General features: G+C 32.9%; 1 protein-coding gene across 8 annotated transcripts in view; it reads left to right on the top strand.

The window, feature by feature from the left end:
• The window catches only part of DGKD (diacylglycerol kinase delta), a 78,742-nt gene that overhangs the window by 37,920 nt on the left and 25,479 nt on the right, over window positions 1-15,343 (top strand). For all 8 annotated transcript variants that reach the window (XM_087933014.1, XM_087933013.1, XM_026701309.2 and 5 more), the window contains 13 exons: window positions 2,069-2,173; window positions 2,403-2,535; window positions 2,953-3,059; window positions 4,095-4,220; window positions 4,802-4,904; window positions 5,293-5,455; window positions 6,589-6,697; window positions 7,745-7,884; window positions 8,910-8,994; window positions 9,548-9,642; window positions 9,720-9,819; window positions 9,911-10,184; window positions 11,888-12,049. In XM_087933014.1, coding sequence (XP_087789140.1) covers window positions 2,069-2,173; window positions 2,403-2,535; window positions 2,953-3,059; window positions 4,095-4,220; window positions 4,802-4,904; window positions 5,293-5,455; window positions 6,589-6,697; window positions 7,745-7,884; window positions 8,910-8,994; window positions 9,548-9,642; window positions 9,720-9,819; window positions 9,911-10,184; window positions 11,888-12,049 — 1,702 coding nt within the window. The remainder of the gene's footprint in view (window positions 1-2,068; window positions 2,174-2,402; window positions 2,536-2,952; window positions 3,060-4,094; window positions 4,221-4,801; window positions 4,905-5,292; window positions 5,456-6,588; window positions 6,698-7,744; window positions 7,885-8,909; window positions 8,995-9,547; window positions 9,643-9,719; window positions 9,820-9,910; window positions 10,185-11,887; window positions 12,050-15,343) is intronic.

The raw sequence follows: 15,343 nt of genomic DNA, 5'->3' as shown, positions 1-15,343 counted from the left end.
GCCTTTTAGTGTTCCGGAATGTACCTCTTCCCTCCTAGGAATCCAGACTCCTATGTTCCATCACAGTTTTATGTATTCTGCATGATTTTCCATCTCATTTCTTTTCATTAACTGACCTTTTTCTTTAATTGTTTTAATGCATCCTCATTAACACCTTATAGGAAATAGATACTAATTTAATTCATATTGAGAAAAGGCACAATTTGCCTTTTGTAGACATAATTTTACTTCCAAATTAAGTTGGTCATAGTAACTCAAACTACTCAAACCCAGATTGTGTTGATTCTGGGATAAAGCCTATCTTTAAAAATTATTAAATATTGTCATAGATTTATCTTACTATAAATTACAGAAGTTAGAAATTAGTGATTATTATAAATTATAAAATACAGACAAAATGTTACGCATTCAGAGAATTGTCACTGTTCTCTGTCAGGTTGATATTAAAATTCCTAGTGTGCTAATATCATTGTACCTTTGTCTTTGTATGGCAGGTTATGTATACCTCACAGAATGCTACCTTCTATCTATACTTTCATACTTATTAACTATTATTTTGGGAGCTCAAGAGCTTTGGATAAAGAAATCTTTTGGTCTTTATAAGGTTGAACATATAGCTGATTTAATGTATGGCTCAGTACATTAGATTGTTTGGCTTCTACTAAAGTACTATATATAGTTAATGTACTTTAAACTTTAATGTAGTAAAGAATGCATTGTTCTTGTGCTCTTTGCTTCAGAGATAAGCAAAAGATGGTTCAGGATTTATTGGTAGATCAGATTCCTTGCCTTTTTCCCTAGATAAGTAAGGTTTATGATTCCCAGTTGTTTGCAAAAGCCACAGAAGAGCAATTGTTCTGTTATATTTAGGATGACTGGAAAGTAAAACAGAAGGCAGAGAATGGATATTGGTATGTTTCTGTAAAGTGTGTATATGTGCATGTTAGTTAAAATACATTCTTATTTTGGAACTAGCCAGAATCTGTTAGGTCTTATTAGATATATAGTGATACAAATGAGAAATTAAAGCAGAAGCAATAGCACTTAAACTTATATACCACTTCACATTGCTTTACAGCCCTCTCTAAGTGATTAACAGAGTCAGCATATTGCCTCCAACAATCTGGGTCCTCATTTGACTGACCTTGGAAGGATGGAAGGCTGAATCAAACTTAAGTTGGTCACAATTGAATTGCTAGCAGTTGGCAAAATTAGCCTGCAATACTACATTCTAACCACTACGCCACCACAGCTTGTGTGTGTGTGTGTGTTGTGTATGTGTGTATGTGTAATTATACTGTAATATAGCTCATTACTTTCATTGACCCCTCTTTGTATATGTATCTATAAAACACATAGCATTATTTATCTGTATATATTGAAAATTGCATGGCACATATTTCAAAAGCTGAAGAATGGATTTATTTTTCTAACATAGGAATGCAAATATTTTACTGTTTGAAAATGAGGGATTTATCAATTGAAGCAAGGCAAATTATACCTATGGTGGTAATAGTGGTTTGGAGGATATCATGCTGCTATATTATAATGAATGGATAATGTTTGGAGCAGTTCAAAGTTAGGATAGGGATAGCCTTGGAGATTTTATAGTTGTTATTGTTTCTGTTCTCAAGATAATCTCTTGAGTTTTAAATCTCTTCGTGTAAACCTTTAAAATAGCCTACTTTGTTTCCTTAGAAATTGTTTTAAACTCTAATTATAGTATGTAAATGTGTCTTCATGTCTCAGAGACATGAGTTTGAGTGAAAGTATTATGTAGAATTGGGGGGGACTGATAATGTGCGCAGTAGGATATCTCTGCTCACTTATATCACTACTATGATTATATGTTGCTCTGACATATTTACCCAGAATCACTCTGGACAGTTTCCATAAACTATATAAAAGTGTTATCTAGAGTATCATAGGATACTTTATCTTTCCAGAATCAGAACCTCTGATAAAGTAGTCTGCCGTTTTGAAAATAGAAACTAATAAGGTAGGTGTTTGTTGTTTCGCTTGTCTTCTAGTATTTCTAGGGTTTGGACACAATGTTCTTACTTTACAGGTTATTACCCCATGTCGAAAACTCATCTTATGTGCTGACAACCGAAAAGAAATGGAAGACTGGATTGCTGCACTAAAAACTGTACAGAATCGTGAACATTTTGAGGTAATGTTAGATAAAAATATAGATTCATTTCTTACAGTATCCCCACTATACTGAGTACCTTTTTTCTCTTACTTGAATTAAAAAATGGCATTCTTACACCTCAGTTTTTCTGTATTTAATAAAATTTGTATTGACACAAAACTTGATTCATAAAGCTAAAATGAGTGTTTTATTTTAAGTTACATTTATGTTTAAATCATCTTAGGGTTTCTTTTAATTTAATTTGCAGTCTACCCAGTACAGTATGGACCATTTTTCAGGAATGCATAACTGGTATGCTTGCTCACATGCACGTCCAACATACTGCAATGTATGTCGAGAGGCATTATCTGGGGTCACATCTCATGGACTCTCTTGTGAAGGTAAATATTTCTGTATGATATCTTCATTGGCACATGAAATTATGGGCTTACAATAACTTATAAAATCTATTATCCATTAAATAGATAATAATAGTAAAAATAATTTTAATAGAATAAAGAGAAGTATTGGATTTCATATCCTGATATTTGGCAAAGAGACTCATAAAACTCATAAAAAATTAAATGGCTGTAGTACAGAGTAAAACATGTTAGGTTTTGATTCTATATGTGCTTCCAGTTTATGAATTCTTGATTCTGCCAGTAAGTAAGATACTGCCCCCCCCCAAAAAAAAAAAACCAAATAAAACAAAAACAGACACCATAAATGAGGAATACAAAAGATGGGAAATACAATTTCTCACAGCTTAATTCATTATGTGCTTTTCCCAATATTCACTCACTTTTTGTTGTTGTTAGTGTGCAAATTTAAGGCTCATAAGAGATGTGCTGTCCGGGCAACTAATAACTGCAAGTGGACAACGCTGGCATCCATTGGGAAGGATATAATTGAAGAGGAAGATGGGGTATGTAAAATAACATTTTTCAAAGAGTGGTTTTTTACCAAAGATATCGAAGACAGTTAGGGATATTTTTAACTTTCTGGAGTGCAGGAGTATTTATTTTCTTCTAACATTTCTATGATGTTCCCACTTCAGCCAGTTCGGAAACTATTGTATGCTGTTTATTTAAAATGACAGCTACTCCTGAGGTTAGAAATTTTTGGTGCTCTTGAAATGATGGAAATATATCAAGGTAATAATCAAAGAAATGCCAAACAGACATTTGAAGAATATCTTGCCTGATTCTTCAATAAGCCTTGAAGAAGAGGTGATCCCTTTTTTCATTCATGTGTGTGTAAACAATAAATCCTAGTTAATCCTAGCAGTAGTGAGACTGAAAAAAGATATTTTGTGGTCTTTGAGCCCCATGGTAGATGTATAAAGTATGGTATAGAAGTGCTTCTCTAATTGATACTGCTGTTAAAAAAAGAGCTTCAAGTAAAATCTCTGCTGCTGCTTCCTACCTTTTTTAAACCCTAGCAGAAATATAACCTGCCTTCTTTGTGAGACTCCTGACTTAGGGAGTGAGAGAGAGACGGAGGGAGGGAGGGGAAGAGAGAGGGAGGGAGGGAGGGAGGGGAAGACAGAGAGAGAGAGACATATATTTCTGTAAGTTGCACTAATATTTGAATATGTTAAGAAGCAAGGGAAGAGTACCTTGTTTCTCATTTTTTCTAAATAGCAGCATAAGAGAAATTTCAGGAAAAGAAGAAAGTACAGTTACTATTTAGTTTTCATGGGAACATTGCCAGATGAACTGGTAAGCTGACAAGCAGATTTGTAAAATCTGCCTGGATATATGCGCTCTATCCTACAATCTTTATATAATCCACCAGAGCTATTTTAAGCATTTAAGAAGGCAGATTTGTATTCCAAATTACTTGAATATATGCTATTATTGAAAGTGTTATAAAATAAGGGATTTGTGAAGAAATATCTGTTTATATTGTAATGGCTCTTCAACCTGTCTTGTTAAAAAAATTAATTCTGATTGAACAGATTTCAATGCCACATCAGTGGCTGGAAGGAAACCTACCTGTGAGTGCCAAATGTACAGTGTGTGATAAAACATGTGGCAGTGTCCTACGCTTGCAAGACTGGCGTTGTCTTTGGTGCAAAGCCATGGTAAGTTATTATGGTGCATTGTTGAGCGATTCAGCTCTCCTTTGGTATATGTTACAGGTGTATTTTTGTAAGTTGAGGAAGCATTTCAAGTTTTTTTTCTTTTTTGCAAAATACCATTCTTCTATGTAGTTATGAGAAAATGCTATTCATAATAAAATGTGGAACAATTATGACCAGGAGTGTCAAGCTGCAATAATGTTAGCACCAAGAATTTTCTTAAGTTGAATAAAGGAGATTTAATAAACAGTTGGCTTGTTTACAAGTGCCGTGTTAAAAAAAAAACCCATTTGAAAAAGTAATAAATGTTCTTGAATTCTTTCAAATTTGGAATTTGAAACTTAACTATGGCCTTGTCTTAATAGGCTCTCTTGTGTTTTGGCAAGGCATACCTTAATTATGTGGTACACTAATACCGAGCAATGTTAGATGTATCACTGTATCCTCAATGCAAATCTTAAACATAATAAATATTTTGATATTTTATGTCTGTATTATTGTGTGGGGAAAAATATTAGAAAAGCAAATAAAAAGTCAGAAACCAGGCACTACAAAATTTAGTGCATGTGATTTTATTGTTATAGGTACATACCTCATGCAGAGACCTATTGCCAACAAAATGCCCCCTTGGCCTTTGTAAAGTGTCTGTCATCCCTCCCACAGCTCTAAACAGCATTGATTCTGATGGTAAGTCATTACAGTTGCTACTACTTGTCAGTGTTGTCACAGAAAGAACAAGAGCAGGAATTAAGAAGTATTCTCTGATGACTGAACATATCTATTGCTTATGGTATACTGAGCTATAGTTAGATGAAAGAACTGGAATACCTGGTGATTGGAAGGAAGAAATAGAATATTCTGGGTATCTGGACCCTTAAAAAGGTTTTCCACTGCAACATTTTATTGCAAATCTGATCTGCATTTTATATACTTTTGTTTCAAACTACTTCTAAAATAATTTTTAAAAGTTAGTTTTATCTTTTAGGTGAGGCCATAATGGTAAAACGAGAGTTATAATTAATTTTCTATAAATGTTTAATGATTAATCTTCCTCAATCATTGTTTTTTCCCCCAGGTTTTTGGAAAGCCACTTGTCCCCCATCTTGTACAAGCCCTTTGTTGGTCTTTGTCAATTCAAAAAGTGGAGACAACCAGGGTGTAAAGTTCCTACGAAGATTCAAACAGCTGTTAAATCCCGCACAAGTCTTTGATCTTATGAATGGAGGACCTCATCTTGGGTAGGCAAATTGTATTCTATTTTTAAAAATTAACCATTCTTACCTTGTGCTCAGAATAACCGATTTGGAACAGTTTGAAATATGGGCATACAGTGGGCATACAGCTAAAGCGTATATGTTTGATCTGGAGATGGGGTTGTGTTACAGACCAAAGTTTTTCAGCAGTGGAAGAGCAGGAAAAAAATAGGACTATTGAGTGATGAATGGCACATAGTTCAAGAAAGATAGGAAAACATAATGGCTGGGAAATTGAAGGGATTGAATAGATAGGTGAGAACAGGAGAATAAATGAATGCTGACTAAGAGTGAATAGTGAGCATTGGGAAGAGAGAGTGAAAAAGGAGAGAGCATTGCCCTATTCTGTTACAGCAACCTTCCAGACTTTTTATTGAAACCTGGTACTTTTGCCAATCTTCACAATCCTCCTAAAATGGTTTGTCTGAACTTCTGAAATGCAGTGTGTTTGTTTCAGACTCAAAACAAAATGGTATGTTTTGTCCACAATTATATTGAGCTTACCTTTATATATCAAAATTTGTTCCTAAGAAATATTGCACTGCCATTATTACTTAGATTATTTTGGTGAGTATATTTTATCAATAGGTATGGACGATATTAAACATAAAGGCAGTCTTCTCAGAACTGCTGTCATTTCCTTAACCTTAATTGTTCTGATTGATTTTTAATTATGTTTTTGAATAAGAATTATTTCATACTTATGAAGATATTTTACATCATTTCAAATTATTTATACAGCCTGGTACCATAAAATTTGCCACTGAGGGCCTTTAATTTAACATCTTCTGCATGCAAAGCAAGTGCTCATTCAAAGCAAGTGTATTTATTCCATTCACATCTAGCATAAAAATAACTTCTCCTTTACAAGGCTCCATAATATCATGTGTGTGTTGGAATGCAAAAAACTGGGTGTTTTTTTTAAGCAGATGTACTGCTTAATAAAGATGTACTCCGTTAATTATATGACCCTGTAGCTCGGAACTTATTCAGATTAATTAACAAATCTAATAAATGTTTTGCATTATTCCTGTGCAGAAAATGAATACAGTGGATTTTAATTCCTAGCATTCTCAAATTTGAATAATATTTTTAATGGTATTTTTTCCCCTGTGCAGTTTACGTTTATTTCAGAAATTCGACACTTTCCGAATTCTGGTGTGTGGTGGGGATGGAAGCGTTGGATGGGTTCTCTCTGAAATTGATAGTCTCAGTCTCCATAAACAGGTGCCTTTCTAATCCCAGAATGTTTATCCCTATGTGAAAAAGAATAAATCCCCCCAAAGGCAAATGTCATTCATGCCAAAATGTTATGAAAAATAATGAAGTGTCTGAACTTGAAAGTTTATATGGCAAACATGGGGTTTTCAATTTTAACACGGATTGCAGCAATTTGCTTATTGATTTGTATGGGGTTTAGTGATAAAATCATAAATCCTTGAAAATCTAAAGGTACTCTCCTATACAGCTGTCAATTTATACAGAGTTGGTCACCATAAGGAATTTTTTAGATCATTGCAATTCCCAATCCTTAGCCACACTTTCATAATAAAATTGGGAAGTCTCATGTTGTTAATTAGCTTAAATAAACAGCCTGGCAAATGGACTTCTGTCCTGACATGTTATTCCAGGCTGCTATTTTCTTAGAAAGTACTCCTAATTAAGCACAAATACTTATTGTATCAAACACAATAGCAACAGCATTGTAGCAATAAAATTAAAATGTTAAACTTTGACCAGAGATTAAACGCACTGTTAATAACATCTGTAATTAAAATTAGTTTGCCATCCACCCCTATTAAGAAATAGCAGCTTTGTTTTGTTGCCAGGCCTGTAAAAAAGGAAAACAAAAATTTTAGATACTTAGAAAAATTTTAAAATAAAGATTATATAATAATGCATTCATGCAATCCTAAAATTACAGTGAGGATTGAAAAGATGAAAAAAGACTTCATATAAGCCCTTTTGATCAAATAAAAGAATGATCAGAAAAAATATTTTAATAAATACCATATATATAAAGGGAGTGCACAAATTAGATATTCACTGAGGAAACTCCAGTTGGCAAAGAATAAAAAGGAGAACATGCAAAACTATGGATATAGTATGAATGACACATTAACCTTTTTATCATGTAATTTTATTTCATGTGTTTTTCTGCTTTAATGAAATTAGAATGAGTTCCTTCAGTGTTTCTCTTAGATAGTTTCTCTGAACTATCTCTGAAGCTCTTTTGGTTATGCTATGTTTTTATTTTTCCTTTCCTATATGTAGTGCCAGTTGGGAGTCTTGCCTTTAGGTACCGGCAACGACCTTGCACGTGTGTTAGGCTGGGGATCTGCTTGTGATGATGATACTCAGCTTCCTCAAATATTGGAAAAGCTGGAAAGGGCCAGTACCAAAATGCTTGATAGGTAAATGACATTATATACTATCTCTACTTTTCACTCTGAATCTGAACATGACACCAAAAAAGATCAGCCACTTTGGAAGACCTAAGTAAGAACATCAGCTTGATATAAAGTTGATATAAAAGGCCTAGAGGTACAGTTTTATGTATGCAAGCTTGAATATATTTCTTCATTACCAGATGGAATCTGATTTGCAACATGATTAGTAATTGTGCATTATGTTTAAATGTCTTAAATTTTACAAGTCTCTTAACAAAGTTTGATTATATAGGAGGATCAGTTGCTATAGTATGCGATTCTGTAGTCCTGAAAATGGTTAAGTAAAAGCTCTTCTATTCCAAGCTAAAATAAGTATATGTCTGTTAATACCGAAACAGATATTTTTAAAGAAAGTATTAATCTAATTTGTTTGATTTATAATTTTAATGTGCATTATCTGATTTGCTCGGGTATTATAAATGGTAATATTCAGAATAGTAACGTCTGAAAATATTATCAGGATATATGTCTTGCTCTGTAACAATATTAGTCACATACTACTTAATAATTATGCATTAAATGCTAAACTAAGAAGCATTACTCTGTTTTTAGTATGGTATTTAAAATTTTATGATTTCTGTAAACATCAATACTTAGGTAATGACTATGTACAGTAATTATGATTAATGTCTCTTGTGTATTCAGAATTTCTTAAGCATAGTAGGAATTGCTTTAGATAAATATTACTGTCATATTTTGCTGGTAATTTAAGACCATTTTACTGAATGTAGGTAAAATGAACTTCAGTGCTTACTCTGCATGAATATAATACATGTGTATTTATTTATGTTATCTATATGTAGGTAAACATATATGACCTGTGAATATTCATGCTTACTGATCCTGAACTCACACATTTTGCACCTCAAATCAATAAAGATCAAAATGAGCTGTATCTGCTATGCATTTTTAATAGTAAGCAGAATTTGATTTGTAATAATTTGTGTAATAAATCTTTTTTACTTACTTACTTTTTACTTTTTTACTAGATGGAGCATTATGGTTTACGAAACAAAGCTCCCTCGTCAAATATCAGCTACTACTGTTCTTGAAGATTTTAGTGAAAGTTCTGAGGTAAGTAATTATTAAACAAAAGAAAGTATAAAGTAATAAAATTAAGCTGGAAAACTGAGGTAATATGGTAAACAAAATAAAGCAAAAAATTCATATGACGTGAAAGCATTAAAATATATAATCTTCAAGCACTAAAGAGAGATTATGGTGCTTTATGTAGGTGAAAAGTATTCATAGAGGTCTAAACAAAATAATTGAACAGAGACTTGAAGTTTAAAATAGGAGAAGATAAAGATAAATCTTTTAATTTTCAGATTCCAAAATTGTCAAATCACAATATAGTTACATCTAAAGGTTCACATGTTCCCCATTCTTGTTTTACTGCAGTCATTTCCCTTGTCTGAATATGGTGTAATTTTTTTTTTTTTTTAATATAATCTGCCCCCATCAGAAAAGAGGCTTTTCTATCAAGTTGTGCTATCTTGTATAATGTTCCCCATAGATTAAATTGAAATCATGACTCCATCTTTATTGAGCATGTACAGATTAGTTCTAATTTTGTGTTTTGCATTTTGGCAGAAATAATTCAATTTTCTCTGTCTACTTTCACAAGGTACAGCAGATACTTTTCTATGAAGACTCTGTGGCTGCTCATTTATCCAAAATTTTGACATCTGACCAACATTCGGTAGTCATCTCATCAGCCAAGTAAGTACTAAGAAGAAGCTTATCTAATAGAAGCTAGAGAACAGATTATTACTGCATATTTCTTCTGCCTTCTTTAGGGTGCTCTGTGAGACCGTGAAAGATTTTGTAGCTCGAGTAGGGAAAGCATACGAAAGAGCACCAGAAAGTTCAGACGAGTCAGAAGTCATGGCCAGAAAGGTATTTGGAAAAAACATTTCCATTTCTTTCTCTCATACACACATAGATCCATGCTATACAATCACTGTACACATTTTTTTCCTACTTTTAGTGCTCTGTTTTGAAAGAGAAGCTGGACTCACTTTTGAAGACACTAAATGAAGAATCTCAAGCTTCATCATCTTTGCCAAATCCACCTCCCACCATTGCAGAAGAAACAGAAGATGGTGATGGTTCTGGCATTGCTTGTGATACTTCTACTGAACTGTCAGCAGGGTCATCCTGTATTGCTCGTACTCAGATATTTAGACCACGCGAACAGCTAATGCTGAGAGCCAACAGTCTAAAAAAAGCCATTCGTCAAATTATTGAGCATGCAGAAAAAGGTAATTCAGCCATTGCCTAAAAGAATTATCTTTTTATTATCTTTCTATAGACTTGGGATTTAAGGGCTGTATTCTTAAAATAGAAGTGCTGTGTTTTTAAAATTATATTATTCTAAAGCAACTAATTAATTTCATAGCAAATTTGGACTATCCATCTAATGTCACGATGTCCAATGTAGACCAAAGCATCATATCTTCATATTTACCAATTCTTGAAAACATCCAGAAGTTTTAACAAGGCAAGAATTCTCTTTATAAAAGTCAAGCTAATTTACCTTTAGTAGGTCTTGTTTCACATTTGTCAAGTAAGTGCCCTCCAGTGTCTTCAGACAATAATTTACAAGTTACAAAATGTTTGTAACTTGCTGAGAATGGTGGGACTGGTTTTAATGAGTGCTTTTTTGTCAGAAGATTCAGCATGGTTGTATTTCATTTAATTATTTATACCAGCTTTTTAAGGATTTTCAAAATCAGATTCCAGTATAACAATACAATACATAAATAATATTTTTTTAAATAAAACGTAATAGCAATAAAATCAATAATTAATAAGAGATAATAACATTAAAATTATGTGAATAAAAGCAATAATAAATGGATGTACTTTTTGTATCCATTTTAAGCTCTGTAACAATACTTTCCTGTAGAATCAAATGGTATAAATAATTAATTACTAATATTAAAATTCTTGGTAATGTGGCATTTGGACCTGGTGATTTATTAATTTTTAATTCCAAATAAATGAATAGTAAATAATATAATCATGCATTATTACTAGTTATAACCCAGTTTTACATGGTGTTTTTTTTTCTATAAAAAGGGTGGGTTTTTTTAAAAAAAAATTATTTGGTTTCCAAAAATGCTGTATAGAGTTTCAAAAGGGTGCTTCAGTTTATAATGCTTTAGTTAAAAGGCTCTTTCAGATATGCTACTTCAGTCCAGATACTTAAAGAGCTTCTGGACTTTGCTATGTATGTACAGAAGCCCTTTTCCAGTGTTCATTTTTAATCACTTTCCTCCCTCTCTTCTGTTAGGTATGCCAGAAGTTTCCCTCATTTGTTTGCATTTTCAAAATTGTTTTCATTTTCAAAATGATTTTATAAACTGCTCTTAAGTGTCCTCTTGTGCTGGATGTTCTACCACATTATTGTTTAGAACAACTTTCAGCAATGGGGTATCAAACTATCCATGTACAGCACAGGAAGTTATATTCCAGATTGAAATAATATTTTCAATCTCTCCAGATACATTTTTTATTCTTGAAAGCAAATACCACTCTATATTTTTATAAAATATAACATTTCATACTTTTTTCCTTTAATTGCTAAAAGGCTACTTCTGGTGGCACTACTGTATGTTCTATAATCTCCTCCTTTTCTTGATGGAACATTGGCTATCTTCTCCACTGATGCAGATATTTTGTATAGAATGGGGTTGAAATCTTTCACCCTTATGCTATAGTTGTTGCTGCTGGTAATATGTCCCAGTCCACCATACTATAACTTTCACAAGAACAACTTTACACTGCACTGCATATTTACTAAAAAATAATAAGCAACCCAATCTATCTTGTAGGGAGTATTGTTAAAAGCAAATGATAAAAGCAAGATAACCAGTGATTTGAGCATTCTTCCATTCAATAAAGCTAACTTCAATACAGCATGAGCAAAGATACCTGACTCTATTTCTGTTTTACTTTTTAGCTGTTGATGAACAGAATGCTCAAACCCAAGAACAGGCAAACTTTCTTCTGGGATTTTCAACTGCTGAAGAAGGAAAGGATCTAAGGAATGAGAACAAAATCAATTTACAGTCTTCACACATTGGCAGCTATGGATTTCCAAAAGGGAGAAGCCATCGGAAAGGTAAACTTCTTCTGTAGACCAAGCTATTTATCTTCAGTTTCCTTATAAGTATCTTTCTAGAGCCTACTTGACAAGTTTCATAAAAGTTTGTTCTTTTCAAGTGCTGTATGATCTCTGCTGAATGATTATATCAACTTAACTAATAGATTATTCTGGTTTTAATAAAACAAAAGAGCTACACAGAAGGGAACTCTTCCAAAGGAACGAAGCTTAGATCTTCAAGATCTGAGCTCTGTTTCTGCAGCCTGCCAGAGGAATTCTCCTTCCTTCAGATAATAGAAGAAAGTGTAAACTACCTGAAACTGGATTTGTAATTTCACCTCCATACAGAGCTAAAATTCCCTCCCAGCAGGTAGTTTTTTCTCTCTCAAAGAGGTGCCTGCAAGGAGGGACTCACAACTCTATGGTAAGCAGCAGCAGCTTGCAACCTTCCCTGTTGACTTCCTAATTAACTTTCTGGGAAAGCCAGTAGAGAATATTGCAGGTGGCAATCACACTATCACAGGGCACTTGGCAACCGGCCCTAAGTGCGAACAGTCAGATCGCAAACGTGATTGCTGGGTTGGCAGTGCTGCAACATTTTTCAATGGCCAGAGGTATTTTATAGGCCATGAAACCCCCATTCTATGGCCCTCATAAGTTCAGACTGTTGTTAAATGAATGGTTGTAAGTCAAAAGGTACCTGTACTTCAGTATATCCAATATTAAAACATTTTGTTCTGTTCTGTATTAAGTCAAATTTTAGTATACTTTTCTTCAGTTGCAATCTTTTTTTTTATTCTAGAAAAAAAAACATTTATTTGACATACATTTAAAACAGACAAATCAACATATATATGGTTAAAACAAAATTTCTTTATCTTCATCGTTGACGTGATCTGCCTTGTTACAATAACTCCTTCGTTCTTTTAATGTTTTAATTTCTCTATATAGTTTATAATTAAATGCACGTCTCTGTCATTTCCATAACTTATCCAAATATCAAATATTACTTTTTCTTTAACCAATCATACCAAATGTTCCATATTTCATAATAGTCACTATCTTGTTTATTTTTTAACAATTTGGTTATGCTATCCATCTCAGCACATTCATGTATTTTTTTAATTACCATATCCTCTGAAAGAATTAAAGACAGTTTCCAGTTTTGTGCATAGGTTATTCTGGCCGCAGTTATGATGTGCAAAATTAAATATTGATATCTTTTCTCCATGTTTAAATCTATCACACTTAGCAGAAAGGTTTCGGGTTCAAGTTTTAAATTTTGTTTTGTTATATTTAAAATCCAATTTCTAATATTTCTCCAAAACTTCTGAGCACATGGGCAAGTCCACCAGATGTGAAAATATGTTCCTTCTGCGTAGTTACATTTCCAACAGTTGGGTGGTAGGTTGGGGAACATCTTAGCCAGTCTCGCAGGAGGTAGGTGCCAGGAATGAACCATTTTGTATAAGTTTTCTTTATACGAGATGGACATGGTTAATTTGTAATTTGTTTGCCAGATGTGTTCCCACTTATCTAATTCAATACTATGACCCACATTTTTAGCCCAAATTATCATAGATTCTGTTATTATTTCTTCTTTTAATTTGTAATCCAAAAGATATTTATATGTTTTACTAATTGTTTTCTTTTCCTCTCCTAGCCATATTTTATCTAATTCTTGTGAGGTCATATTAAAGCCAAATTGTTCTCTATCTTTTTTATAATGGGTCTGAATTTGTGCAAAGGGCCACCATGCTATCTCCTTTCCTTGAATTTGTATTTGGTTTCTATTTTTAAGCTCTCCAGTATCATATAGTAAATCTTTATACCTGAGAATATTTTCATAATCCAATAGATTTGGATATGTGACTGCTTCCAATGTACATATCCACAATGGAACCTTTGGGTAGTGGTTTTTTTTAATCTTTCCCCAGATATTGAACAATACATTTCTTACATGGTACCTTTGGAAATATGAATGTTGTTTAGATTTTCCATCCCATATGAAGGCGTGCCAGCCAAGTTGGAGATCAAAACCTTCTAATACTAATAACCTTCTATTTTCTAATTTAACCCAATCCTTAAGCCAGTTTACTATAGCAACATCATAATATTATTCAAAATCTGGAAGGCCAAATCTATATTTTTTCTTGGCATCCTGTAATAATTTATATTTCACTCTGGGTTTTTTCCTCTGCCATATAAATTTAGATATACATTTGTTTAATTCTACAAAAAAATTCTTTTCCAACTTGACTGGGACTGTCTGAAACAGGAACAACAGTTTGGGCAAAATATTCATTTTTACTATCAAAATACATCCCAATAGCGATAACTGCAATTTGGCCCAATTATCTAATTCTTTAACTATTTGCGTTATTAACTTATCATAGTTATCTTTTTTAATCGACGAACATCTAGCAGTCAACCAGATCCCTAGTATTTTAAATAAAGTATTTTACTTTATTTACCACCTGCATACCTAATTTATTTGCTAGTTCTTCCTTCTGCTTCTTTGTACAGTTTTTTGTTAACACTTTTTTTTTGTTAATTTTTAACCCTGTCACCTTTCCATATTCTTCTATTTCTCTTAGTAGTATAGGGCTCGTTTCTAAGGGTTCTTCTAATATAAATGCCATATCATTGGCAAATGGAGTTTATATTCCTCTTTTTAAATTTTTAGTCCTCTAATCTCTTGATTTTGCCTAATTTGTGCTAAGAGAGTCTCTTCTGCCAATATATACAGTAGAGGAGCTAGGGGGCAGCCTTGTCTTACTCCCTTATTTATCTTTATGGTATCTGTATTTTCCCCATTTATTAATATTTTTGCAGTTTGCATGTTATAAATTGTCTTAATAAATCCTATAAAATTTTCACCAAATTTCATGCCTATCAGTTGTTTAATAAGGAAGTTCCAATTCAGGTTGTCAAAAGCCTTCTGGGCGTCTAAAAATATCAATGCCATTGTCTTGGTTGAGTATACTTCATAATCTTCTAATATATCCATAATGGTTCTTGTGTTTGTTTTTATTGGCCTATGGGGGAGGAAGCCATTCTGATCAGTGTGGATAATTCTACTTAATACTCTCTTTAATCTTCCGCCAATATTGTAGCCATTATTTTGTAATCTACATTTAAAAGTGATATTGGTCTATAGTTTTGAATTTTTTGTGGGTCTGATTGTTCTTTATAAATAAGGGTAATATATGTTTCCAACCATGATTTAGGCATGTTAGCATTCTCCAGGGCTTCATTGTTCAAGTCCACCAATATCTCCTCTATTGTTTCTTGGAATTCCTTATAGAACTC

The sequence above is a fragment of the Pseudonaja textilis genome, chromosome 4 (genome assembly GCF_049901715.1).
Source record: "Pseudonaja textilis isolate UNSWEBS1 chromosome 4, rPseTex1.2, whole genome shotgun sequence".
NCBI lineage: Eukaryota > Metazoa > Chordata > Lepidosauria > Squamata > Elapidae > Pseudonaja > Pseudonaja textilis.
The sequence above is the reverse complement of the archived record's forward strand: the minus strand, read 5'-3'. Positions and strand labels throughout refer to the sequence as shown.